We start from the raw sequence: 26,704 nt of genomic DNA on the forward strand, positions 1-26,704 counted from the left end.
ACAAGCACTTTGCTCGACCTCGAATTAAACGAACCATTTTTTAGTAATTTTTCGTTTGTTTTTTAATTTAATAATTTTTTCTTGTAACTGTAAAAAAGTGGACTAAAGCCCCCCCCCCCCGCCCCAGCCCCTCCCTCTCCGCGGTCCCTGACTCTGTCTGAAGTCCTTTATCATTTTACCGAGTTTCCATGAGAACTTGCCCGCTAGAATTCTATCACGTGTATACAGCGGCTATGTTCTAAATCACAGCACTATTCTAATAAACAGCACGTTTTTTTTTTTTTAAACAGCTGACTTCAATCCACTAAAGTTGGTAATCAGTCAAGCACGCTATCTAGCGCTACTGTTCCTTAATGTAATATTTTTAAAGTTTAAGTTCACCATTTTCTGCATAAAGTGCCAGGCATCGTTTTTCACATTTAAAGTCTAACAAATAACTATTTTCCTTCAAAGTGCGTTAGTCGACTTAGAACACTGAGAACACATCACTCTGAGGCACATGGTGCTGCTGTGTAGGTCGGGTGGGTGGTGTTGGCTGTAAGCTCCATGTCCAGCGGTTCAGGTTGAACCACGCTTCCAGTTGGACAAGTGCAGTATATCATTCCTTTCATCTTTTCTCTGAATTGCTGGTTCAACAGAGCGTATACAAACGGGTTGAAGGCTGAATTGAACAGGACAATTGTATTGGAAATGGCGATTGGAACTGCACCAATGTCGTAGGATGCAGCAACCATTAAGACGTATACAACTGAACTCGTGCCCCAACAGATTCCAAATATGGCAGTGACAGCTATGACCATCAATGTAACACGCTTTCGCACCTTCATGACACCCTGTGTAAAGAGAGATGCTACTTAACAACTGGCTCATGCTTTAGCGTGCAGTATCGAGTTATGGTGCAAGAAGCGTGAGAGGCGATAGCCAAGAGCAACTCTAGCTTCTTGAGTGCTCTTAAAACTTCCCAAATGCGCCATAACTCGATAGTACACAACTAAAAGCATGAACCAATTGCTTTATAACATAAATGTACATTTAAACCCGGCCAAAACACGCGTGGGAACAAAAGTTTTCGGGCGAAGCGATTTGCTTACGCTATCAGCGTGCACTATTGGATTATGATGCACGCTTACGTAAACTGAATTTGATTGCGCTGCTCTGCTAGCTATATTATAATACCGGAATAAAACTATCGGATAGAAGTTTCGCCGTCTTTAGTGCATATTTTCAATGTGTAATAGAACCCACACGGCGATAATAACAACAATAGTGACAAAGATGACGGACTCTTTGATAAAGTGATTTATATATATATATATATTTATTTATTTATTTACATAGTAACTAATGGAAATGAGAGAAGAAAGAAGAATTCTTGGTGGATTCTATATCACCATGGAACACTCACTTGTTGTTGGTGGGTGTGTTGATTGTCGTCATTACGTTTAAACCACAAAGTGTACACGGCTCTGGTGTACAACACAGCCATCACGGCCAAGGAAAGAACTACCATGACCAACCACGCCACACTAGTAGCCTTAGCTATCCAATCTTTAGGCCAGATATACCCGCAGAGGTTCTCCCTCTCTACCTTCTTAATATCCGTGACAAGGAAAAGAGGGACATTGAATATCAAGGCAAAGACCCAGATGCCAGGAATTATCACCTGAAATTGTGAAGTGTAAACTTTAAAACATTGATTCGTGTGAACGTATCATATTTGACGCTGAAAGGGACTTTTGTCGACATTTTCGGGAAGGTGACATCGAGCCAAATTGTGACATCATTAATGTTAAGGTCACCAGATAATTTTGGAGGACAGCCGATATACAGTGCAACCCCGATATAACGATATGCCAAGGGAGCAGTGAAATTATATCGTTATATCGAGGTATCGTTATATCGAGACTCCCGATATAACGATTTATTATTCAACACATGCGCGCGCTGCCCATATATGGTCAAAATGTTAACGACATCTGTCATCCGTACATAACAGATATCCTGCGATATATGTAGGTTGCGAAGATTCGTCCGAAATCTTGTAAAGCGCTGCATAATTATAGTTTTTCTTTCTGCAAAAAGTGTTTCGTTGGTAATTTGTTGAATAATAAAACAATTATCCTGCTCAATCTTGCGGAATATCGTCTGATTTTAGCCAACTCGGCCTACGGCCTCGTCGGCTAAGTATCAGGCGATATTCCGCGCGATTTCGCAGAATAATTGTTAAATAGCCGTAAAATAACCGAAAATATCGTTATATCGGGGTAAAATTAAATTGTACTTTTTTACTACATATCATTTAATTAAACACTGTCACGAATCTTTCATTTATTTTTGAAACATGGTGGGCAGATATCCGTTAAAGTTACAGGAAAACGCAGGAACAAAGGTATCGGCCTTAAAATCCCGGCGACGTATACGTTTGGTCACAAGAAGGAGTCAAAGATACTAAAATTGAGAGAACTATTAAATGACAAGGAGGATAAAAGGGCATCGTAGACTGAAAGCTGTTGGCAGAAACGTTACAGATTACTGTACTCAACTACTGTAATGTTCTTGTAATAAATTGAATTTTTATTTAAATTGTAACTGTGCACTGATACTGTAATATCGTTATATCGGGGAAGATTTTACGCTCGGTGCGCTCAATTCACATCGTTATATCGGGAATATCGTTATATCGAAGATCGTTATATCGGGGTTCTGTCCCATACATTTTACTGTAACTTTTGCTGGGACATAGCATATTCATCGTTATATCGGGGATATCGTTATATCGAGGATCGTTATATCGGGGTTGCACTGTAAAATGCAAAGTATTGGTAATTCTTCACGTGCAGGCGTTTTTTTTGGTTTCTACCAAATTCCGGCCAAACTGTGAGAGAAGTCTCCGTTCCTCGACGCGTGTGTGCTGTCTTTTTTCATTATTCCTCGCTTCAATTCAGAGTTTAATTCAAGAATGTTCTGATTGAAGTCATAGTTTAGGTGAAAATGTTTGGCTATGTGGACGGTCAAACAGTAACTGCCGTAAGCTCTGTAGTGCATAGAAAATATTGTAAATATTAGTTATTAGTTAAGTATTTTAAATGATTTTAGGCTAGCTTTTAGGTTTTTTTAATTGGTGTCCCCAATTAGCCCACAAGGGCGAGAAATACATAGACATGGAAATACTTACTAAGTGTGGCCAGCAAAACAAGCTTACAAAATATAGTAGTGAGCAAATTTGAAGAACGTTCAATGAATCAATCAGAGCGCGTGGTTTTCAGTAATGAGATTGATGGTTTAAAGTTTTGTCAGTTACACACCTTCAGTTTAGTCTTGGCAAGTTTCCATTTGTTACCAAAAGGATACACTACTGCATAATATCGTTCAATGGCGATTGCTACCAAAGTGATAATCGAGGCAGCTCCTCCAATCCACGCGACATTTCCATGTGTCAGCAGTTTGCACAAGACCGTACCAGTCATCCCGTCTGGAAAGTGGGTGAATGGTAGCTTGAAAAAAACACTCGGGGCAATGAATGTGGCATATATGATATCTGCTATAGCCAGGTTGAAAAGTAGAAGATTCATGGGAACTCTGTGGTATTGAAAAACATATTATGTACATCTGATTGAAGAATCGTTGACCCATGAAAAGCATAAACCATGAACGATGCGACCCAAAAGCTTCTTTGGGAAATCGGAAAAATAATCGTCGTTTGTGACAGAATGAACATGGTAATTAGACAGGGTTGTATAAATCACGCTCTCAAGGCTTTCTAAGAAAGAAAATACCTTATAAAAATATAAAAAAAGTCAATAAATGGAATATTACTATGCTTATCCAGGCTGTTTAACTAGAATACAACTAGGACACATCGTTCATTGTTTATGCTTTTCACATGGTCAACGGTTCGTCAATTCGGTAAATACAGATAAACTGTACATATACGGTAAGTGAAATAATTTAGTTAAGTCATGGACGTAATTACCCTCTGACGTGCAAGCAAACTCATACCCCCACCATCGTACAAGTGATCATGAGGGGGAGGGGGGGGGGGTGGATGGATCCTCTCGCAGTCCTATCACTTGTGACACATTAATGGCCTAGCTGCATCGCGCAGCCACATTAATGATAATAATGTATCACCAATAAAGGCCATACACCAATCAACCGTCCTGCTGATAGAAAGGTTTTAATACGAGAATCAACCATAAAAAAATAAATATTGTTAGAAATAAATTGTTAGTTATTTTACTCTTGGCATACCTCATATCTCGATTTCTTTTTATGATCAAGCAAACGAGAGCATTCCCCGCTATATCTACAATGACGAGTATGAAGAGTACCGTTGTTATGGCAACACCAGCTGACTCGGACATAATGGAAGAGTGTCAATGTTAGGTGAGTGACCTGGATAAAAACAACATCAGAATAGGATAGTCGCCACCGTCGAGTAATTGACGGCCTCAAAACTCCATAATATAAAAACACAAAAGATCACACAAAAGATTAAAGATAAGTGAACTTTATTTATCTGGCTTACAGTAGATCAAAGTTTGGGATGAAAAGATGCGAAATTTAGTATTTTATGGAGCATTTCTCACGATCAGTTGACTCAAGCGGAGGTCAATCATTGCAAATTACAGTGAATGTATGGGAGGATCAAATAGCGCATACCGTGACGCCTACGACACGCGGCCTCAAACACAGAGACTTGTCTGCCCGTGGTTTCGCATACTTTTGACCACTAGCTAATGTGGTCTCGAGAAACGTGCGTGAACTCGCTTCCTACTTATGCCACTAAAAATTATATATGGATCATTTTCCGGCTTTTCCGGTTTTGTTAGGAATCTGAAATGCCTGCGATAAAGACATCTATCAAATACGCGGAGAAAATACGAAAACAGAACCCAGATGAGTGACATGGATAAAGCTTGTTATCCTTGAATAGTGTTTAGGGATGTGGGATTTGAAGAAACAGAATCAGAATCTAAGAGCCAGCAAAATGATCACGCTAGTAACCTCACTGGTTGAGCACCCCAATTTTTTTTATCTGTTTCTTGAAATTGAACTTTTGACTCAGTTGCCAAAATACTTTTTCTTTTTTTCCCTTTTGTTTTTTTTCTACGGGACAGGGATTAACAAAGGAAAAACAAGAAAAACAATAAGAAACAGTTACCTGTTGGCCCGAAATCATTCCGCTGTCTCGCGGCTATTTCTAAGGCTTTATTTCTAAGGCTTTTGACATTACCTAAGGCGAAAAGTACCAAATACGGCCTTAAACGGTTCAGTTATTAAGCCGCAAAACAATGGAACGCACTTCTCGAAAACATACGCTGTCTAGCTGGCACCAAAGATTTTATAAGCAACATTCGAAATTTAACGTTTTAAATTGTAAGTTTTATTTCCTAGGACTTTTTATAGCGATGTTAATCAATTAAGGGTGTTTTGATTTTTTTATATTTTTAATCATGTTAATTATATTATCTATAGTAGCTAGCATCTTATCTATCTATCTATCTATCTATCTATCTATCTATCTATCTATCTATCTATCTATCTATCTATCTATCTATCTATCTATCTATCTATCTATCTATCTATCTATCTATCTATCTATCTATCTATCTATCTATCTATCTATCTATCTAAATTGCGGTGAAATGTTACAGGTCACTCAAACTATGCTCTCCTTAAATCCTCGTTCAAAGGATCACTTTGGCGATCGTGGAAACTTGAATTCGAAACTTTTCCATAAATGCGTAATTGTGTAAATGTCAAGAGTCCAACTTCAACCGGGATTTCATGCAGCTTTTAATTTAAAAGCTGCATGAAATCCCGGTTGAAGTTGGACTCTTGACATTTACACAATTACGCATCTATCTATCTATCTATCTATCTATCTATCTATCTATCTATCTATCTATCTATCTATCTATCTATCTATCTATCTATCTATCTATCTATCTATCTATCTATCTATCTATCTATCTATCTATCTATCTATCTATCTATCTGTCTGTCTGTCTGTCTGTCTGTCTGTCTGTCTGTCTGTCTGTCTGTCTGTCTGTCTGTCTGTCTGTCTGTCTGTCTGTCTGTCTGTCATTCAAAATATTTCTGTGTTTTTGATTGGCTTTCGATCCCCGGCTAATTCCAGCTACTCGTTCCCAAGGATGATTATCCGATTGCAACCTCGTTCCCAAGAACCACTGACGTCACGCGACCTAACGGCTTTGCTGCCGAGCAGAATGGCCGCTAGATTTGAGCATTACGAAGAGGTAAAATTTTAAAGTTATTAGAAGACAAGGAAAGTCAAAACACGGAAAAAGCAACGAAGGGGAGTCGATCGATTTTGAAAGCATATATTCAAGAGGAAAAGATGCCTGATACAGCCAGAGGGGAGGACTTGGAGCGGTTTTACGAAAATTCTACGTCGAAGTAAGCAAGAACGATTGGAAACCTGTACTCGAAAACATCGCTTTGTGTCATCAGATTTAGCTTCAATAGACACTTCAAGCAAGTGCTAAATATCGACATTATAAAGGACAAGAAATTTAATGAACCGAGTTTTTGAAGTTTAAATCAAATTTAAAAGCGAACGTAGTTGTGTATTTGTGTACTTTGCCTACTGTCAAAACCCTATTAAATTCATTTTGTGCATTTGGAGCTCTGGAAATTTTTTGAATGAATAATAAAACAAATATTGAATTTGGCTTTCCGGTATGATATGCAGAATTATGCAGATCTCCTCGAGGCATCTAATATTGCCCGGCATGCAATATTAGATGCCTTGTTATTAACTTGTAAGTAGCGTTTGCAAATTAAAATTGTAAGTGACTTTTTTCAATTGGTGAAGTGTCCCAAGACTTGAAATCTGATTTAGCAGACACCCCAGGCTTCGCTATTATTAGTCAAAATGGGTGAAATCATTTTGCAAGCAGGAGAGGGTTTTAAACTGCTAAAATCAACGTTTCGTCGTTTTCCAGGCTATAAGGTTTTGACACTTAAATAAAGTTTCTTATCTTATCTTATCTTATCTTAAGCAAAAAGACCATGAAGAGCCTTTTCTCTCAAGTGATCCAGCGACAGTGTGAAATTTCGAGATGAAGAAATTCGCGTTCCTAGATAAGTATAATTCTGAACAGTGTCAATCGTTTCTTTGCCAATATAAAAGTTACAGTCATATTTTTTCGCGCGTTTTTGAAAAAAACCATTATTTTAGTTTTCTTAGGATTGATCTGAAACATCCACGAAGTACAGTACTGGGCTAAGGTATTGAGACTATTTTGCAGCCCTGTTTTTGATCGTAATAGTATAATCAAGTCATCTGTATAATCAAGTCATCTCCCTCGCCGTGCAATCACTGATAATGTCAATAGATCTTCATTGTAATGGTAAAAATTGTTTTTATTCCAATCTTGTAAAGATCCTCAATTATTATGACATTTCCTTTAACTTTAATCACGACACTTAAGATGACACTAAGATAACGTACCTTGTAGATCAAATGAAAAAGAAATATATTGCTTATTGGAAACATTCCCTTTGTTATTCGCAAAAACTAGAATTTTATAATACTTTTAAAGACAGTTATACATTTTCACCCTATTTAGATTTGACTAGGAAAAATCCTAATCGAAAAACGCTTGTGAAACTCAAAATAAGTAATCACAAACTCCTGATTGAAACAGGAAGATATAACAATATCCCCAGAAGTGACAGACTTTGCATTTTTTGTGGGCATAATGTTGAAGATGAAACCCATTTTCTATTTCATTGTCCAAGATATTCATCAATTAGAGACATCTTTTTCAATAAAATAGATCATATAATTTCGAATCCCAAGCAGTTATCAATTTCAACCTTGATTGTGCAATTAATGAACTCCACTGACCATTATATTAATATGCAATTAGTGCAGTTTACATCGTCCTGTATTGAATTGAGAGACAGATGATTATCAAATTCTTGATCACTGATTATCAATTTGATTAGTTTTGTTTATGGCTTTTTATTGTAATTATTACTATTATATATTACCATATGCTTTTGCAATACTGTAATGTTTTATGGTCATGCAAATAAAGCTCAAATGTTGTTGTTGTTGTCATATCATACTCATCCTCATCCAATAATTGCTAAATATACCAAGACTCAATAGGAATAGGAATAGTAACCCAATAGCAATAGGAACCCAACTTAATATAGCAAATTAATTCTTAACCAAAAAATAAGATAAGAATAAACGACAACGTCGCGTTTATCGACCTCTCTCATTGAAAAAACTTTAAATGAAATCATCGCCTAAATTCAAACTTAAATATTAAAGGCTATTAAGAACTAATCCGCTTTTAGGCTTGCGTGCAGCTATATAAAAGTTAAGGCGAATTAATTGATTAAACAACTAATGTGTTGTTAAATGATATTAAATTTCTAATGCGGAAATGTTCTTTGGCTCTCAGGATTCTAATTCGGCAATCGAACTTTTCTTAACTTTTTTTTAGATGAAGGTTTCTACGTTTATTGTTATTCACCTTTGCACTCGATCTGCCTACTATATAGTAACATTTGAATGAAACACCATTAGACAGGTTGAAGACCGAAGACCGACTCACTGAAGACCGACTGCTTCACTCAGAAAAAGCTATTCGCGACTGCAGGGAATTTAATGGCTCTCGTTGCTTTCCCAAGTTTTATGAATGCCAAAGATGACTTGATACAAGTAGTTAAAAGGAACTGGAAAACACGACTATTTAGTTTTACCTGAAAGATGATGACTGTTCCTCTCTGTTAATCGGTGATCGCGTTTTCCAACGTAAACAGCAATGAATTAATGCGTAGAAAATTAAGTAACTTAGCCCCAAGCAGCTGTTAGCAAAGGAGCATCGAAACTTTAAATAAATTCCTCTCACGCATGCGAGATGCAATTTTATATTAGTAGTAAAGTGATATTTATTCATAGTTTTCATTAACAATAAATAACGGACTTGTTTACTGTCATTAGACCAGTGAAAGAGGACCAGTGTTTCATCATGCTCACTTGAAGTCTAAAAAAGCAGCTGTAACCTGGCTGAAAAAGTCAAATCTCCTTTAAACTGACGGCTCTTTTATCACTTCTTGTAAAATTCATTAATAATTCATGAGGGTGCAAGCCAATCCCTGCACAGTATTCAGATCACATGTACACAGCTGTAAACCCCCATACAAATCAATTAATAGAATTAACTTTTGATACAAACTCCTGCTCAGCTAATTAGTATTCATTAACTTTTGATACAGATCTCTACTGATTCGCATAACAATACTTTGCATTCAATTTATTGTTTTCATTTCACAAGTAGAATAAAATATTCGCGTTCGATCTGTATGGCCGTTTACAATGGCTCGCCTATCGGCTCGCCATTGTAAAAGCCTATACAGATCTCCCGCTCATATTTTATTTACTACTTATTTTGAATGAAAGATGTCCTTAATTTTCCTTAGACTTAAAGTTGTCTTGCCAAAAAAGATACATGTAAAAGTTTCAAATATCTTAAAAATAGTTAGAGGATTAGCATAGATTTTCTCGTTGAATGTTAGCCCTGAGTATTAAGTTTTTCATCACGACACTGTGCCCATCGTGATCTTTATCTTCATTCTCGTCACCTGTCTGTTATATATAAGGTGAGGGAAACTTTATTTATGCAGGGTGGCCCATTCAGCACAGTGGCTGGTATCTAAAGGGGCCCTGCTAAATACAATTTCTAAAAATATAAAGGATATTTATTTCACGCAGGAAAAATAAATGTTTTTATGTAGCTTGCGACGCATTAGTTCCCAGCTTTCGGTGAGGGATTACATCATTGCTCCTAACATGAAAGTGAGGTAACCTGGGTACTAGTTCGACCTTTGTTGAAGCATTGCCACAACATGGCGAACTTAGTCCATTTTTCCCTACCTCCGCTCCCTGTCTTATATCTTACCGAACGTGAGGCGGATTTTCCCCCACCTTTGCTGGGATATTTCCTTGTTTGTTTTTCTAATGTCATCTTTAACTGATTGTTTTGAAATAAAACGGCCACACCTGTGGCCAAAATATCCCAAATGGGAATGTCTGTTTTTGTCCCAGCAAACAGAGCTCAGCCAAAGCAGCACAAATACCTTACAAATAAGTATATTTTCATTAATTAAGAAGGAGCAAGATACATAAAATATCTAAATAGTTTAAAATAGTTATAAAAACAGAGTTAAAAACTAATGTCTAGTAGTTGAAATAGTTATATAAAAAGAGTTTAAATACTGTAACGAATTACAAGCATGAACTGGTCTAAAAAAATTAGATATCATAAATTACTAGGTGCTATGAATAAAGTGAGCTTTGACAAGAGTGATACAGCTTGTTGGATTTTAAAAGGTAGTGAATTAAAAAGGGCTGTGTCAGAAAATCTAAAAGTACGCTTGCCAAGGCTAAGTTTTGGGTTAGGGTAGTTTGGGTCTGTTTGAAGATATATTGGTATTGGTAGAACAAAATGTTATTATTTGTTGATCCCTCAATTGCATTCAAGGGAAAATTGACCATTTTTAAATTAAGGTCAAGTGAACAGAAATTTCGATTTTTTTGCCTATGTGTTTATTAAGAGCAAAATAAGCATATCGCGAAGTTTCAAAGTAATCGGACATTGCATCACAGAGTTATTGCAAGTTAAAACATGCCTTTTTTAGGCCTTCATAATCGTATAGTGCTCGGAAAAATTGTCGGAAAATTGTCGAAAATAAACACTTGTGACATCATAATTGGTGTTTTTGAAGACGACTGCAGGCCGATTCCGCAGACTGCACCTGATAAATGTGTTAAGTCACATTTCAAGCAGTTATTTCGTTCTGTTCGGCCGTTTTTCAGTTGACTGTTTGTTGGTTGTTGTTCGGAGACGCATCTTTTTAAAAATAAAATAGCTTAAGCTCAAAAATAGCGAAAGCAAGTTCAAGTTTTTATGCTGCATATAATGTAAGACATAGGTAGTATGAACGCTGGTATGCAGACAAATCAGAAGTCTCTATTGTTCTTTCTCATTAGCATTTAGGTAGTATGCACACTTGTATAATAAACAAACCAGGGGTCTCTCAAACTTTGACAACCAGTGCGGCCTTCAAAAACGTTTTCGTGAAGCCTTCGGAAATCTTCGTATTTTTCTTTTATTTCACTCAATAATGGATAGTTTTAGTGTTAAATTGGTTAAAATGGCATTTTCATTTTGAAATTTCTGTTTTTTTTTTACCTTTAAGCCAATTTACAAGTAATATAAATTTATGTTGATGAACAACCATGAAAGAGATTTTTGAAAAGTTTTACAAACCATCTACTAAAATAAACTGATCTGCCACACAATATGCAAATAAGGCAAACACTCTCAGTCGTTACGTTCAAAGGTCAAAATCAATCAATCAATCAATCAATCAATCATATCTATCTATCTATATATCTATCTTTTAATTTATTAACGTCTTGCTTGGGACGAGGTTAGCCCTCACATGTCCGAGCCAGGAGCTAATGTATAAACACGCATGACAATAACGATAGAATAAATGGTACGCAATGCATGCAGAAGCGATGACGTTTCACAAGGGGTCCTACATAATTTAAGAAACTTTGTCAAAAGCTTAACGTAAATAAAAGTAGCTGACACCTTGTGCGTGATAAAGACTGTTATCCAACGGCAGCTTACATTTTTCAAACATTAGAAGCAATGCTAGTGATTGTATAAACAGCATAGTTAGGATCTGATGGAATTCAAATAAATACAGTACTTATGAATTCACAGGTTTAGGATGCAAATAATACATTTTCTTCGTAGATTTGCTCAATTGAACAACAGTTTTATTTTATTTTATATTTTAATTTTTTTTTTCATTTCCCTATGTTGTCTCAACAAAAATTTCGCTATATTGTAGCGTGACATCTGATAAACGATACGCGCGAGTGTGACATCTGATATACTATACGCGCGAGCAAGCTTTTAAGCTGCGAGAAAGGTCAAACGTTCTCTTACTCATAGCGGCCCTTTTATATTATATGAATTAGAAATTTCTGTCTACTAAATCTAATAGATCCAATAATATATAATTTATCTCTTTCTTTTATACATTGTAGCGTTTCGTTCTAACTGCACGGGAGTATTTCGCTTTTGTGTTCTACGCAGCGATTTCTTGTTAAGTTAAACTTGATTTCTGTTCCATTGAGCAAAACAGACATAAAGAACCCGTCGTGCGATGGCATAAAGCGATGACGACGTCACTTACACGTCATCGCCTAAAAAGTAAGCTTACAAGTTAGATATGATAGACAATAATTATGTGGCTGTCCAGCTAAGAGCGGTCTGGCGAGTTTCGGGTTGCGAGTAAACCTTCCCTTTATTTTTTGTGAGTGAAAAGGACTTAATGTGAAATGACTAAAATCGAACTAATTTTTTTCAAAACTTTGTCTGAGCTTCGCTACAGGACAAAACAAAATACAAACAAACAGACAAAATACAAAACGTATTTTACTATCTGAGAGCGGTTCTTAGGGTTAGTTGATGGCCGAAATTCGATTCTTTTAAAAGCCGCGCTTCTTTGCAACGGATAAATATCGCTAAATACTACATAGTTCATTACATTAAGCTGCACTTGCCTTATCCTATCGTTTTTGTGTCTTTTTTAACTGACATTTACACAGCAGTCGGATAATATAAGTTAATCACGCATCATTATCTTATTAAACGTAGTTCCGTGTAATGGATAGGAAGTTTTATGCGTTTTGAAAATTCCCTGCGATAAACTCAGTGCTTTTGCCACTTTTCAATGTTTTCGATTTTGCTGCGAATTTTTTATTATTATTTACAACTCAAACCGGACTATAGTTTCAGTTTATCATGCACCCACTCCATCCATCCACGATGTTTAGATAATTATGCTATGTAAACACGGAAAAAGTTCTCTATTACTTAAGTATCTTCAATATATAATAATGGAAATTTTAAGTAATAAATAAAATAAATAGCAAATATTGAATAGTAAATATTATTGTTATATGGCTAATAAATGATGATAATGATGATGATGATGAAATAGTTTTCGCTTCGTACTCAGTCAAGCACGCTTACTGTAATATTTTGAAAGTTAAAGTTCACTTGTTTCTGCATAAAGTGCTATACAGCGTCTTTACTATTTAAATTCTAACGAGTGGTTATTATCCTTCAGAATGGGCCAGTCGACTTGAAACACAAGAAAACATCACTCTGAAGAACATGTTACTGCTGTGTGGGTCGGGCGGGTTATGTTGTCGGCAAGCTCCACGTCCAGCTGTCCCGGCATAGGATGAACAGTTGCTGCGGAGGAACCAGTGCAGCACAACATTCCTTTTATCTTTTCTCTGAATTGCTGGTTAAACAGAGCGTACACAAACGGGTTGACGGCTGAATTGAATAGGACCATTGTGTTAAAGATGGTCGTAGGCACTGGACCAAAGCTGATGGATGCAGCCAAAGTTAAGACGAATACAACTTCACTCGTCCCCCAACAGATTCCAAATATGGCAGTGACTGCAACGACCATCAAGGTGACACGCTTTCTCACCCTCATGACACCCTGTGTATGAAAATATGCAAATATCTGAATGAAATTGTCGGATAGAAGCTTCACCGTCTTGCTTATGTTCAGTGTGTAAACGGATAACAATAATAATAATAATAATAATAATAATAATAATAATAATAATAATAATAATAATAATAAATGAGAGTTTGATAGCAATGAAATAATATAGAGACATCAGAAAAGTGGTATGACCATGAACCGGAAACAGTTACAGAAAATGAGAATGTCACGATATTATGGGACATGCCGATACACACCCCGGGGGGGGACTCCCATATTAAAGGGACGGGGATGCTCGTCGGAAATTTTGAAAAGAACCCCTAAAAGAGACCAATCTGGGCGTGGCTCAAGCTATTTTAGACCCCTAAAAGATACCAAAATTCTGAGAAAAAGAACTTATATTGGTATTTTTCTTCGTGTGTAACCCTAAACGAGACCTTGACGGCTAAAAATATTGTCATTTTCTTGCATTTTTCCCAGAAAACCCTAAGCGAGACCCAAAGTCCGAAATTTATACCCCTAAGCGAGACGACGAGCATCCCCGTCACTCTCATATGGGAGTCCCCCCCCCCCGGGATACACACAGACAGGAAAATAACAGCCAACAGACCCGATATAGTGATTAAAGACCACAAAACGAAAACCTGTCAATTTATTGACATGGCAGTACCATCAGACAGAAACACATCCGTGAAAGTCACTGAAAAACTATCCAAATATAAGGACTTGGAAATCGAAACAGGCCAAATGTGGGGCATGAGAACGGAAACGATACCAGTTATCATTGGAGCACTTGGAGCTATCAAAAAGGGACTAGAGAGTTATATTGGAAGAATCCCCGGCCAAATAAGCATCAGTGAACTACAGGAGATAACCTTGCTGGGTACAGCGCATATTTTGAGGAGGGTGTTGTCAACCTAAAAACTGGCTACCCTTTAGTGCCCCAGGACCATGGTTTGGTCTCGGCGCTAAGGACTTTAAGCAAACATTACGTGAAGAACATAACAACAATAATAATAATTATAAAAACAATATATAATTATAATAAAAACCTTCCCAAACTCCTTTGCAACTGAAAAATTGTCAATGCCAAATAACTTGGTCAGTTTGAAGTCAGCAGGAGTAGTACGTCGTATAGAAATAACTCTTACCATAAACTACTTCTTGTATAAGTCGTAGGACGATGACGTCATTAGTCACGTGACATTGCCCTGAAGTTCGTTTTTGCTCACTGTGACAAAGATATTTTGTTACTGAAAAAGCAGTCATTGCAGTTTGAAGCACATTGGTGTGAGGTATTTCAAACTGCCCGGGTACCGAAAAAAATATAAAAAATTAAGGGGGCTATGTACAATTTTCAAAAAGTGGGAGTCTGGGTACAAGTGCGTATCTGGCGTTGCATTAAATGTGAGGAAGCAAAAAATTACATGTTGGTAGATATTTATATTTTAAGTTTATTTTTATTACTTTTATTGTTATGACGTCATTGGTCACGTGACCAGAACGGACCGCAGTTTTAAATTCGCTTGAAAACTTTATCTATATCTCTCTCTTAAGATTTTTTTACGCCAAGTTGTAGCTTTTTAAATAGTGTTTTTAAAAATGGCCATTTTTACTTTTTCCTAAAAAAGGACGGCAGTAAAAAATATAACTGAAAAGTTTGTTGGCTTCCTTCTCAACAACAATCTGCGGTAGGAATAAAAGAAAATTTTGCCAAAGGGAGGAGTGTATGCTCTTTATAATAGCGTTGTCAGTTTTTTCTCATTTCAATTGCTTTTCGCGAGGTTGAATGTAATTTCTTCCAGACGAAAGGAGTGGGCCTGGAGAGAAGTTAAATAGCTGCCCCTCCCCCTCCCCCTGCTGGTGGTCACCCCAGCGGATTCCCCGTGGTCCGTATTGTGGGCTCATGAAGAGCATTTTCAAAATGGCGACTATGCGACAAAATTTTGAGTTATAGAGGACAGTTTTGTCGATGTTTTCCTTCTTGACGCGATCAAAACGAGTCCCCAAACGTGGGGAAAACCTCCTTTATTTGTATTCCGGATAAAGAAGAATATGGAATGAGTAGAAACGTGCGAAAACGTGGGCAAAAGAAACTAACAGGGACCTGAGGTGAGGGTTTCTCATTGAACAATGATTTTTTTAGACTGGTTAAAGCTTATGTCTTCGACGTTTATCATGATTATCAACTAAGCTTACTGGAATTAAAGCCTGGCTAGGCGTAAAAAAATAAATGGTGAGAACAAGGCGATAGTATTAAATGGCAGTCATTTCGTCGAGGCATACAACTGTTATTTATGTTCGGTATCTGAATTTTAAGCTACTGTTTTCCAAATTTATAATAAGACTCGCATCCTTTCATTATTTGTACATGAGAAAATGTTCCTCAAAATATTGACCAAATGGCCATTTTATACCGCAAAGAAAAATTACGTCAGGAAGATTTTATGTGATACCTTTGAAATTGGAAGAAACATTTCAGCTCAGTGTGATCTCTTTTTTTAAGCTAGACTAGAGACTACTTGCAGTCAACCTGGTAGCTAATCTAGACTTTAATTAAACAGTGCTACTCACGTTTTGGAATGCCTTTTGTTTGTTCTTCCCATGATGTTTTATTGTATTGGTAAACATAGATTTACGTTTCCTTTGCATTTTGTGGTTTACAGGTCAGGGACTAATAGAATGCCTAATGTTTTGACAGGACATTCTGGATTACTGTTCAGTGAGTTAAACTATGGAGTTCAGGTAATTGTTGATCTCTTAGTTTTACACATAAATATGTGACAGTCAATTCTGGCAATTCCCTTCCTTCTCTCTACACACATTCATTGTCTGAGGCATTTAAGATCTGCTTTTTGTCCAGACATTTGTCTACTTTACACAAAATCTGTTTGTTTTTAAGGCCTGTATTTTCAGTTGTTGGATGACCTACAGTAGCATTTTAAAGTAGCAATGTAAAAAATTCGCGAGGCCTTAAACTTAAGCAAGCCAGAAAACCCTAATCCCAATATAAAGCTAACTGCAAGCAACATGATGTACCCTTTGGCAACCAAAGTGCTTTTAAGGCTAGCCAGAGTACTATATAGGCTAACCGGAATCTTATGTAGGCTAACTGGAATGGCTTTCATGGCTCGTATGTTTCATGACACATAAGTGCCATACAAGCCAAAATACCTAACTCCAATAAATAGCATAACCTGAAGCCACCTCAGCTAACTATACTCAGGCTAACTGGAGTACTGCTTAGGCTAACCAGGGAGCTTTTTAGGCCAACCAATGTGCTATTTGTATATAGTGGAATGGCTCTCATGACTTGTTGGCTCGCACTTTGTCAAGACCCAAGTTTTTTTTAACTCATATTAAAATTAGCCAAGCAGTAGCTGTAAATTCGATTTAAATAAACTTCAGCTTAGTTTTTGTTGGCAACTTGCTCTACAAGAATACCAAACATAGATTTCAGTGATGTAATGCTTTGAAATGATCAGATTACAAAATTCAGTTTTAGGGTCCAAAACATTTTTAAAGATTATTAAAATAATATGACATTTTTCTGCAATAATTAATGAAAGGAAGGGTGCAAAGAAAATTGATTTCTTCCTTGCCTGACCTAGGTAGACTGGGCAAGGTGAAACCATTATAAGCTTACCCGAAGCCACATGTTTCTTTCGAAACAACTACAACAAAAAATAAAAATCCATAAATGTCATTTGGCTATCTACAGTAGCAAGTGGAAAAAAAATATTGGATCCACTGGCCTAACATAAAAGCAGCCAGTTTTCACACACTGAAAAGGGCCATTTAATTTTAATATACAGTCTGCATGCTGGAAAAAAGCAATTTCAGCAAAATAATAGTTTTTGTTTGTTTTGTTTCTATTTACAGGTTACTTGGAAGACTTTGCAAGGGCATTCCTGTTAGTCAAAATTAACTCAAAAATACACACTGTGTCAATGTAATAAAATCATCACATGATTGATTCCCACATGTTGCCAGTTTAAACCTGAATATACTTAAGTGACATTGATGGCTTTTTATATAATATGAACATCCCAGAACCCAATAAGATGGGAGGCGCGGTGGCCTAATGGTTAGTGCACCGGACTCCGGAATCGAGCGGTCCGAGTTCAAACCCCGGCCGGGGTCACTTGTGTTATGTTCTTGGGCAAGACACTTTACTCTCATAGTGCCTCTCTCCACCCAGGTGTATCAATGGGTACCGGCGACATAATGCTGGGGGGGGGGGGGGGCCCTGCAGTGGACTAGCATCCCATTCAGGCGGGAGTAGAAATATTCCTAGCCGCTTAATGCTGCAGAAACCGGGATAAGCTCCGGCAGTGTGGGCTGCTTGGCTCGTGGCTTCTCCTAGAACCCAATAAGGCTTCATGTAAATACTGACACTTAATTACATGTAAGTTTTAAAACCATTTTGAGGTTCATGACAAAACATTTTTGTTTCAATAAAAACATGTAAAAATAATGAAATAACAGAGAATTTACATAATTTTTATCGCAGACCACAAATTTTACTCCAGGTTAAGTTAATGTGTCAAGTTTTTTTGCAGCACAGGCTTGGTTCCACAGGGTGTGGTTCCAAAAAATATCCATACCTCCCCCAAGGATGGTTCTTTGGTTTGGACCCTCCCACCCCCTGGGATTTCTAGTTTTGCTTCATACTTTCTTTAAAAAGTTTGTACTATTGAGACCCTCATCCCCCTCGGAATTTCCAATGACCATCCTTGGGGTGGGTATGGATATTTTCTGGAACCGCACAATGTGGGCATTTGCTTATGAAAGTAAGCTGCAGCTTGATCTGATTGATACACACTAATCTATTTTCACATTTACCTGTTTTCTATGGGATATATAATTATATATTGTTTTTACCGGTTTCACTTGTAATAATAATAATAATAATAATAATAATAATAATAATAATAATAATAATAATAATAATAATAATAATTTTGCGTTAAAAATAAATAATAATAATAATAATAATTTTATAATTATAATAAAACTAATGCAAATATAAATCAAAGGGGCTTTGTTAGCCCACTCGTGAATGAGAATGCTAAATGTATTGGTGTAGAGCTATGAAATGATTCTGTCCTTTTGTGAGCGGCATGTTAGTATAGAAGTTGTTTGAAGGGAGATATGATCACGTTGGTTCCTTGTGTTTACAGCGGACGCGGGTAATCCATTCAAAAGCCTTCGTTATATAACACTAATTTCTACCGTAAAGTGTAAGCTTGCTTATGCGTTGTGTAGTGGTAATGCGATGGCCCTCCAGTCCAGCGGCCCGGGTTCGATTCTCAGCGGGGACGATTATTTTTTTTTTTTACGACACTCTATTTTACAATTATATACGACGTCTTTTTTTTTCTTTCTCCTTTTTTTTTATGAATCTATTAGAGATGCAAATCAAGTACTATACAGTATATTATTAAAAGGCAACAAATTTCGTCAGTTTGGCGAGCTTTTTTACGATAAGTTATTTACGTATCATGACTGTCGATAATCATACAATACGCTTGGGACTATAAAACATTCAGAGACTGCTAAAATTGGACTTTATTCCTACAATTGTCCTGAAATCAACCTTTTAATACCCAACACAGTCGCAGTCCACTGTTCGTGCCTGGAAAATCTAATAAATTCCATCAAAACACGGAATATCAGTTCAGTTTTTCGAAGATTTTCATATTTTCTCTAAGATTATTTCTTCTATATGTCATGTGAAATTCTTAAGAGCTATAAATCGAGCCATTCGAAGAAGCTTTTATACATACAAGCCATTAAACTTTGAACCTACGGTATCGGTCAGCGGGTAAGAACAACACAAAGAAATCTATATGCTAATTTTCAACCCAAATGATTAGTTCGCCCAAGTGGCCGAGCGGTTAGAGGTTTGGTCTTCAAAACCATAGTTGATGTTAGGAGTCGCTGGCTCAAACCTCAGAAGTGTGAAACAAAAAGTTTCAAAAAAAACAAGGAAAATTAATTTATAATTTAATGCATAAATTATTATTCATAAATTGAAGTTAACAGCCCATAATTTAATGCATAAATTATTATTCATAAATTAAAGTTAACAGCCCATCGACCGACCGACCGATTGACTGAGTGAAAATTTGCATATCACTTTCCATAACCATACTCGTTTCATTACATTCACGAGTAAAAATGTGCGTTTAGACAGGAGCCAACAACTGGAAGAGATGATTGCTTTTTGTTCCGAAACTTTGGGAGCCCTTTTGTGTCCGAGATTTGAAGGGCTTACTGTTAGGGTACAAAATTATTTTCCTTTGAGTTTATTGTTTGAACTACAAAGTGTACACGACTCTGGAGTACAACAAAACCATCAGTAGGATGGAACGAACTACCACGACGAAGCTTTACGTTTTGCTTATGTTCAGTGTGTAATGGAACCCGTACGGCGAATATGAATACTAATAATATCATGACTGATAATACCTAAAATCCCATAATTTTAAATACTTAATTACCGTTTAATTAATTTGTAAGCGTGAAAAGAAATAGTTAAGTATTATAAACACCTTATAATTCTACAATAAGCCCTTGGCCTATTTTTGCTCACAATGCTCTTGACTGACAAAGCTTGTTGGATTTTATGTGAAACACTCACTTTTTGTTGGTGAGTCTGCTGATTGTCATCGCTACGTTTAAACCACAAAGTGTACACAACTCTGGAGTACAACACAGCCATTAGTAGCACGGAAGCAACTACCACGACCAACCACGCTATACTATAAGCCTTAGGCATCCAATCCTTAACCCAGATAAACTGGCAGAAGTTTCCACTCTCTTCTTCCTCAATGTCCTTGACAAGCAAATTTGGGAAATTGAGTATCAAGGCAAAGACCCAACTGCCGGGAATAATCACCTGAAATTGTAAAGCTAGCGTAAACCTTGGAACATTGATCCATGGGAACTTAACACTTTTGCTGGCAAAATGGACTGTTAGTCGACATTTCGGAAGTGGATATCGAGCCAATTGTGACGTCATAAATGTTTACGTCATCAGATAATTTGACAGACAACTCATATACTAAGTATTGATCTTTCTTCACGTGCTCGTGTTTTGGAGTATCAACCAAATTATGCGAAAGGTCCTCGGAGCTTTATGGGAGGCGCGGTGGCCTAATCGGTTAACGCGCTGGACTCCGGATCGAGCGGTCCCGGTTCGAGCCTGGCCGCGGTCATTGTGTTGTGTTCTTGGGCAAGACACTTTACTCTCATAGTGCCTCTCTCCACCCAGGTGTATAAATGGGTACGAGCGAACTAATGCTCGGGAAGGGGGGGGGGGGGGGTAACCGTGAGATGAACTAGCATCCTATCCAGGGGGTAGTAGAAATACTCCTAGTCGCTTCATGCTACAGAAACTGGGATAAGCTCCGGCCTGTATGAGCCACTAGGCTCGACGCAGACGTTACCTTACCTACCTCGGAGCTTGCTACATTCATCCCCCCTTTAAGTCATGGTTTAATTCGAGCCGATTCTGATTGAAAAACCTTTTATAGGTACAAATATTTCTGAATGCATGGACAGTCAAGCTAGGTGCGACAAGTAAAACAACAAGCTTAAAAATCAAGTGTTCTCAGGGAGCACCCACGAGAAAAGAATTCGAAAAACATTTCAATGTATGAACCAATCAGAAGGCGAGTTTTAATAATGTCTATTCGGAAATGAAATTGGAATAGGTTAAATCTTTTAGTGACACACCTTCAGTTTGCCCTTGGTAAGTTTCCATTTGTTACCGTGAGGATGCATTACTGCAAAATATCGTTCAATGGCGATTGCTACCAAAGTGACAATTGAGCAAGCTCCCCCAATCCAAGCGATGGCTCCGTCTGTCAGCAGTTTGCATAGTACTGTACCAGTCATCCCGCCTGGATGGTGGGCGAACGAGAGCTTGAAAAAAACTTTTGGCGCAATAAACGTGGCATACATGATATCCGCTATTGCCAGGTTGACAAGTAGAAAATTCACGGGGATCCTGTGGCATTGAAAAGCTATGATATACACCTATTATACCTAATCGTACCTTTTTGGTACGCTTCGGCGGGATATCAGGCGAGTTTGGTCGAGCCATGGTTCGTATTTTGGCGAGACGCAGTCGAGCCAAAATACCCATGGCGAGACCAAACGAGCCTGATATGCAGCCAAAGCGTACCAAAAAGGTACGATTAGGTATTTACCGTACCCAAATTCAGCCAAAAATCCTGTTATATTTAACGCTCTGTTGAAGCCATGCTTGCCAGGTACGTAGTGCAAATTGTGCTGACCTGCTTGTGTTGATACCTTTTTGGTCTTCAACACTTTTATCAAGTTCCTCTTCTGCCTTTTGTTTGGAGTTTCATTCTCTAAACTTTCAAAATCAAAATTTAGCAAAAAATGTGGAAATTCCAACTCAATTGTTTTAGTCTGAATGTTTCAGTACTCGTCGGCAAACATCGCGCTATTGGCGAGCGCGCTCAAGTTTAGTTTTGGCGGAAAGGTTTTTCTCCTTTTACTATCGCTTAACACCAGCTAAATTTAAATTACGAGTTCTGTTTTATTGGTAAAACATCTTTTCAATTCATCGCTCGGTAACAATACTTTACTTCAAAGTGACCGTGATATTTAGTAAAAAAACTCCTTCAGGCGGCTGGTATATTGGAGGATAATGCCCGAGGCTGAAAGATTGTCAAAAAATGAACAGTTGGCCGAGAAGCTAAGCTTCGAGGGCAACTGTGAAATTTTGAAGACAATCTTTCGGCCAAGGGCATTATTCTCCAATAAACCAGCAAGCCAGAAAGGGGTTTATTTATTTTATAACCCTCCGATTAATTTCTACAACGCGCTTTATCGCCAGTAGATGTATAGGAAAAAAACCTACGTAATAAACCCGCCATAACTGTGGTTGAAATGAATGTAAGTTGATTGGTTTACGTGATTTTTTAACTCTGTGATTTCATAAAAAGTTAGAATTGAAAAGGGCGACTTCATTTGTTTTTTTTTTGTGCTTGCCTAAAAAATCGGGCGACGGATATCAAATCGGACGGGGTATATTCGCTGATACCCGTCGTCCGATTTTGTACCACGTGATGCGTTTTGTCCAATGCGCGCGCGCAAAAATTTATGTGTGGGTTATAAGGTGGCATATCAGGTCAGTGACTTGATATCGTAGGATATCAGGACAGTAGATCGCGCTTCTGATTGGCTACTTGCGAATTTGGGTACGGTAAATAGAAGAATCGTACGTTGAACCATGAAAAGCATAAACCATGAACGATGCGACACAAAATTTTTATTGAAAATCGGAAAAAAAGTAATCGTCGTTTGTGACAGAATGAACATCAGTGGTAATAAGACAGGTTGCATAAATCATGCTCTTTAGACTCTCAAATAACAAAAATATATTGATTATAGATTAAAGAAATATTACTAAGCTTATCAAGGCTGTCTAACCGGAATACAACTGGGTCACATGCTTTTCATATGGCCATCATTTCTTCAATAAGTTGTATGTAGATGAACTGTAGTCATGGCCTACAAAACGATGATGGGAACGTTGTATCTAAAGTCCTTTCTTGTAATTAAATAAGTTAGGTCCACGTTAATGTTAGTCGTGCGCATATGCAATAACAACAATAACATTAACAGTAATAATTAAAATTATCCCCAGGTTGATCACTAAGATTGAGTTTTCCCAAGAAATACGTCATCAAAAATTTTTCTGAAAGAGTTTCATAGCTTGTAGTTTTCAAACTTTTCTGGAGGGCATGCCCACAGAATCCCATAGCAAGATCTTGCCTCGTCTATGGCAAAGGTCTGGTTACAACCCTGGTTTGCTATTGGACGAGAAAGTATCACGTCGCGTGTCAAAACTATAACTTCCTAATCGGGAAAAACTCACTAACTCCCTAGGGCAACAACAGGTTGAACCCTGGACTTGCACGTGACCAGGACGTGCGGCCCAAAACCACGGTATGAACGCGAAGCAATTGGAAGTTGTGGACTAAACTAAGGGCCTGTTTACATGATTCCGGAATGACTTTCATTCCGGAACGAAACTCGTTCCGGAATGAAATTCGTTCTGCATTTACATGACAGAGTTCAACCAAAGGCATTTTCACGTGCACGATTTCCGCGCGAGATCAAAACAAGGTGGTGCATGTTTCGCGCGAGATCAAAACAAGATGGCGCATGTTTCGCGCAAACATGTTTTTTTGCCTATTAATGGCCGTATCTGCAGCTTTGACGAGTAATTTGACCATAGAGCTGCTTCTTTGGGCTAAACACTAAATGCTATTACGTTTTTTCGCTCAGAATTCAAACTGTGGAGTCCGAATGCGGTTCAACAAGTTGCGAGTTCATCTCGGAACGAAATTCGTTCTGTGATTACATGATACCAGATTGAAATGTCATCCCAGAACGAAACTTTCATTCCGGAATGAAAACCGGAATGACTTGACTTTCGTCTCGGTATCATGTAAACAGATACAGGGAAATGTATGGGGATGGAATGAACTCGTTCCGGAATGAAAGTCATTCCGGAATCATGTAAACAGGCCCTAAGCTTTTATTCATTGTTTTGTTTGTACTCCGGAATCGACTGTTGAAATACAAAGATTATTTGTACACGCAAAAATTTAATTTGACTCAAAAAATGATATTTCTCACTGCAAAAGCTCAAAGCTCGGCGTAGTGTTATAAACAATTTTAATGGATAAATTCATGTCATTTTCAGCCAAAGGACAATTTAGTGGTGAATAGAAACTGCAAAGTGCAGTTTATTTTTAGTTTTATTAGGGCCTGTTTACATGATTCCATTTATTCCGGAATGACTTAACTTTCGTCTCGGTGTAATGTAACCAGATACAGAGAAATGTATGGGGATAGAATGAACTCGTTCCGGAATGAAAGTCATTCCGGAATCATGTAAACAGACCCTAGAAGTTTTTCCTTGACCCTCAATGTTCCCCTTGGCTTCGCCTCGAGAAACATTGAAGATCTCGGGCAAACAAAACTCACTGTTTCGCCTGGGGCCAGTCATTAAGTGCTTATTGTTAATTATTTTACTCTTGGCATACCTCATATCTCGATTTCTTTTTATGATCAAACAAACGAGAGTATTCCCCACGATATCCACTATGGCAAGTATGATGAACAGCACTGTTGTTATGGCTTCAGACATGGTCGAATGGTGTCAGTGTTAGTTGCGTAACCTGGATAAAAACAACATCAATATGGATAAGGGACGAACCATTATTTTCTTGGAGAGTGGGGATAAAAAATATTCCTCTGCAATCTTTTTTTTTAGTTTACGCACCTCTGCAAACATTTTTTTTCGAAATTCCACTTATGTTTTGTTATACATATCGTGTTTGAAAACAATTCATTTTGCCTGTTAGGCCTTGCAACAATTTTTTTCAATATTTTTCATATCCCCTCCCCTCCAAAAAAGTAATGTTCCGTTCCTAAAGCTGTGAGAAGTTATAATTGATAAGGGGAAGGGGAAGAAATAAAGTGGAAAGGGATTATGCATTACAAGATCAGGGTAAAAGATGAGGACCAGGGACGTGAGGGCTGAGGCTGGGATAAATAATTAAATTTAAATTGTAATGGATGTGGGATAAAGAAGCAATCGAATTTAACGCGTCTTCAATGGTTCACTGGGACGTGCAAAGGGAAAGAACATTATATTCGTGACCTTACGAACGGTAGTTAACACCTGAGTTTAATCATTTTGGAAAGCTCATATGATAGAGAACCTATCTTCAAGGTTGTTTCTGTTCCAGAAATACACGACACCAACAAAGAATTACAGTTAAGATAAATTCCGACAAGCAAAACGGCGTTAAAACAGCGACAAAGAAGAAATAAAATGGCGAGAAACGACAAGACTTTTGTTGAAGTAGCGACAGCGAAGGAAATAATTAAATAAGACAAATACGGCGAAACCCTCGGTTTCTTAAATGTTCGAGAGCGAACTGATGTAGTCACAAATCCCCTGCATCATTAGCATGCAGGGCTTGTTTTCAGGACTCGAAGATTTAACAGACAAAAAGCCACCAAACTTTCTTTGCTTGACCTTCTCACTAGAATCTTGCTACAAAGGGTACAAGGTGATAGATCTTTTATCGTTATGGCTGTGGCTAATCAATACGTTACAACCTTAATAAAAAAGTTACAAGGAAACAACTTGCATAATGCATTACGAGGGTTTGCATTAAATGTAAAGTCGGACTATTTTTTCCATCAAAAGCGGGAATATTCACAGTAAAATTTGCTGCTAATCTGACAACCAACTAACGTACTCTTTCCTGATTAAGCATAGCAAAGTATAAGCAAAAAATTCATAGCCCAGATGTCATTCTAGCCCAAACGAGATGCAAACCCACCTTCCAAAAATTTGCAACGATGGTTGAAGCAGCGTCCAGCAGCTCAAACAAAAAATGGCCCGTCGAGGTAGAGTAATCGATGGAAAAATATTTTAAGCGATCGAGAATTTTTGATCAGTCGAGAACGTATTTATGTCGGTGGAGAGATTTTCATCGTTCAAGAATTGAAACAATTTCCTTCACTAAATGCACGAGAAACTCCTGCTCTTGTTTACTAAAGTTAGACACGTCGTTTTGAAATTAACCTGTCAAAGAATTAACAGCTCTGATTTTTCAAAATGCACCAGAAACCCCTGCCCGGGCCTCTTAGGTTTTCTTATGTGATGTCGATTTGCCGCTCGTTTTCCAAATCTACCGCTGTCGCTTACGTGGTTAGGGACGAATGTCGCTGTCGCTTTTTTTTGCTAGAGTACAAAAGCCACCGTACGTGACTAAATTTTTGGGATGCACTATTTTTTTGCCCATGAATATTTCCTTTTAAGTTTCTAATGGCTAGTATAAACAAAAGTCACAGAGATCGCCAAAGTTATAAAAACTAACACTGTCTTTATTTGTACAACGAAACATGATAAGATCAGAAAATATTTAATATTGAAAGCCACGCTGGCCTGGTCATTACGGTCATATCGTTGTCGCTTTATCGACATAAAAATGGATTGGCGTTGTAGGAAATTGTTGCCCTTTCTCTATCACTTTCTGTC

At 37.6% G+C, this 26,704-nt stretch overlaps 2 protein-coding genes and 1 long non-coding RNA gene across 3 annotated transcripts; 1 reads left to right on the forward strand and 2 right to left on the reverse strand.

The window, feature by feature from the left end:
* Positions 1 to 485: 485 nt before the first annotated feature.
* On the reverse strand, positions 486 to 3,467 carry LOC144633539 (pyroglutamylated RF-amide peptide receptor-like). Its single transcript, XM_078492387.1, has 3 exons — positions 3,306 to 3,467; positions 1,406 to 1,663; positions 486 to 833 (listed from the first exon to the last, which is right to left on the reverse strand). The coding sequence occupies exons 1-3, from the start codon at positions 3,465 to 3,467 to the stop codon at positions 486 to 488; spliced, it is 768 nt and encodes a 255-aa protein (XP_078348513.1).
* A 9,547-nt stretch (positions 3,468 to 13,014) lies between these two features.
* On the reverse strand, positions 13,015 to 26,207 carry LOC144634083 (QRFP-like peptide receptor). Its single transcript, XM_078493039.1, has 5 exons — positions 26,004 to 26,207; positions 24,693 to 24,827; positions 21,340 to 21,613; positions 20,243 to 20,500; positions 13,015 to 13,587 (listed from the first exon to the last, which is right to left on the reverse strand). The coding sequence occupies exons 2-5, from the start codon at positions 24,794 to 24,796 to the stop codon at positions 13,234 to 13,236; spliced, it is 990 nt and encodes a 329-aa protein (XP_078349165.1). The 5' UTR covers positions 24,797 to 24,827; positions 26,004 to 26,207; the 3' UTR covers positions 13,015 to 13,233.
* On the forward strand, positions 15,442 to 18,528 carry LOC144634086 (uncharacterized). The gene is made up of 3 exons (XR_013567151.1): positions 15,442 to 15,708; positions 16,263 to 16,341; positions 17,479 to 18,528. It is a non-coding gene; the product is annotated as an uncharacterized LOC144634086 (long non-coding RNA).
* Positions 26,208 to 26,704: the final 497 nt, after the last annotated feature.

The sequence above is a fragment of the Oculina patagonica genome, chromosome 12, assembly GCF_052425735.1.
Source record: "Oculina patagonica isolate OP01 chromosome 12, crgOcupat, whole genome shotgun sequence".
Lineage (NCBI taxonomy): Eukaryota > Metazoa > Cnidaria > Anthozoa > Scleractinia > Oculinidae > Oculina > Oculina patagonica.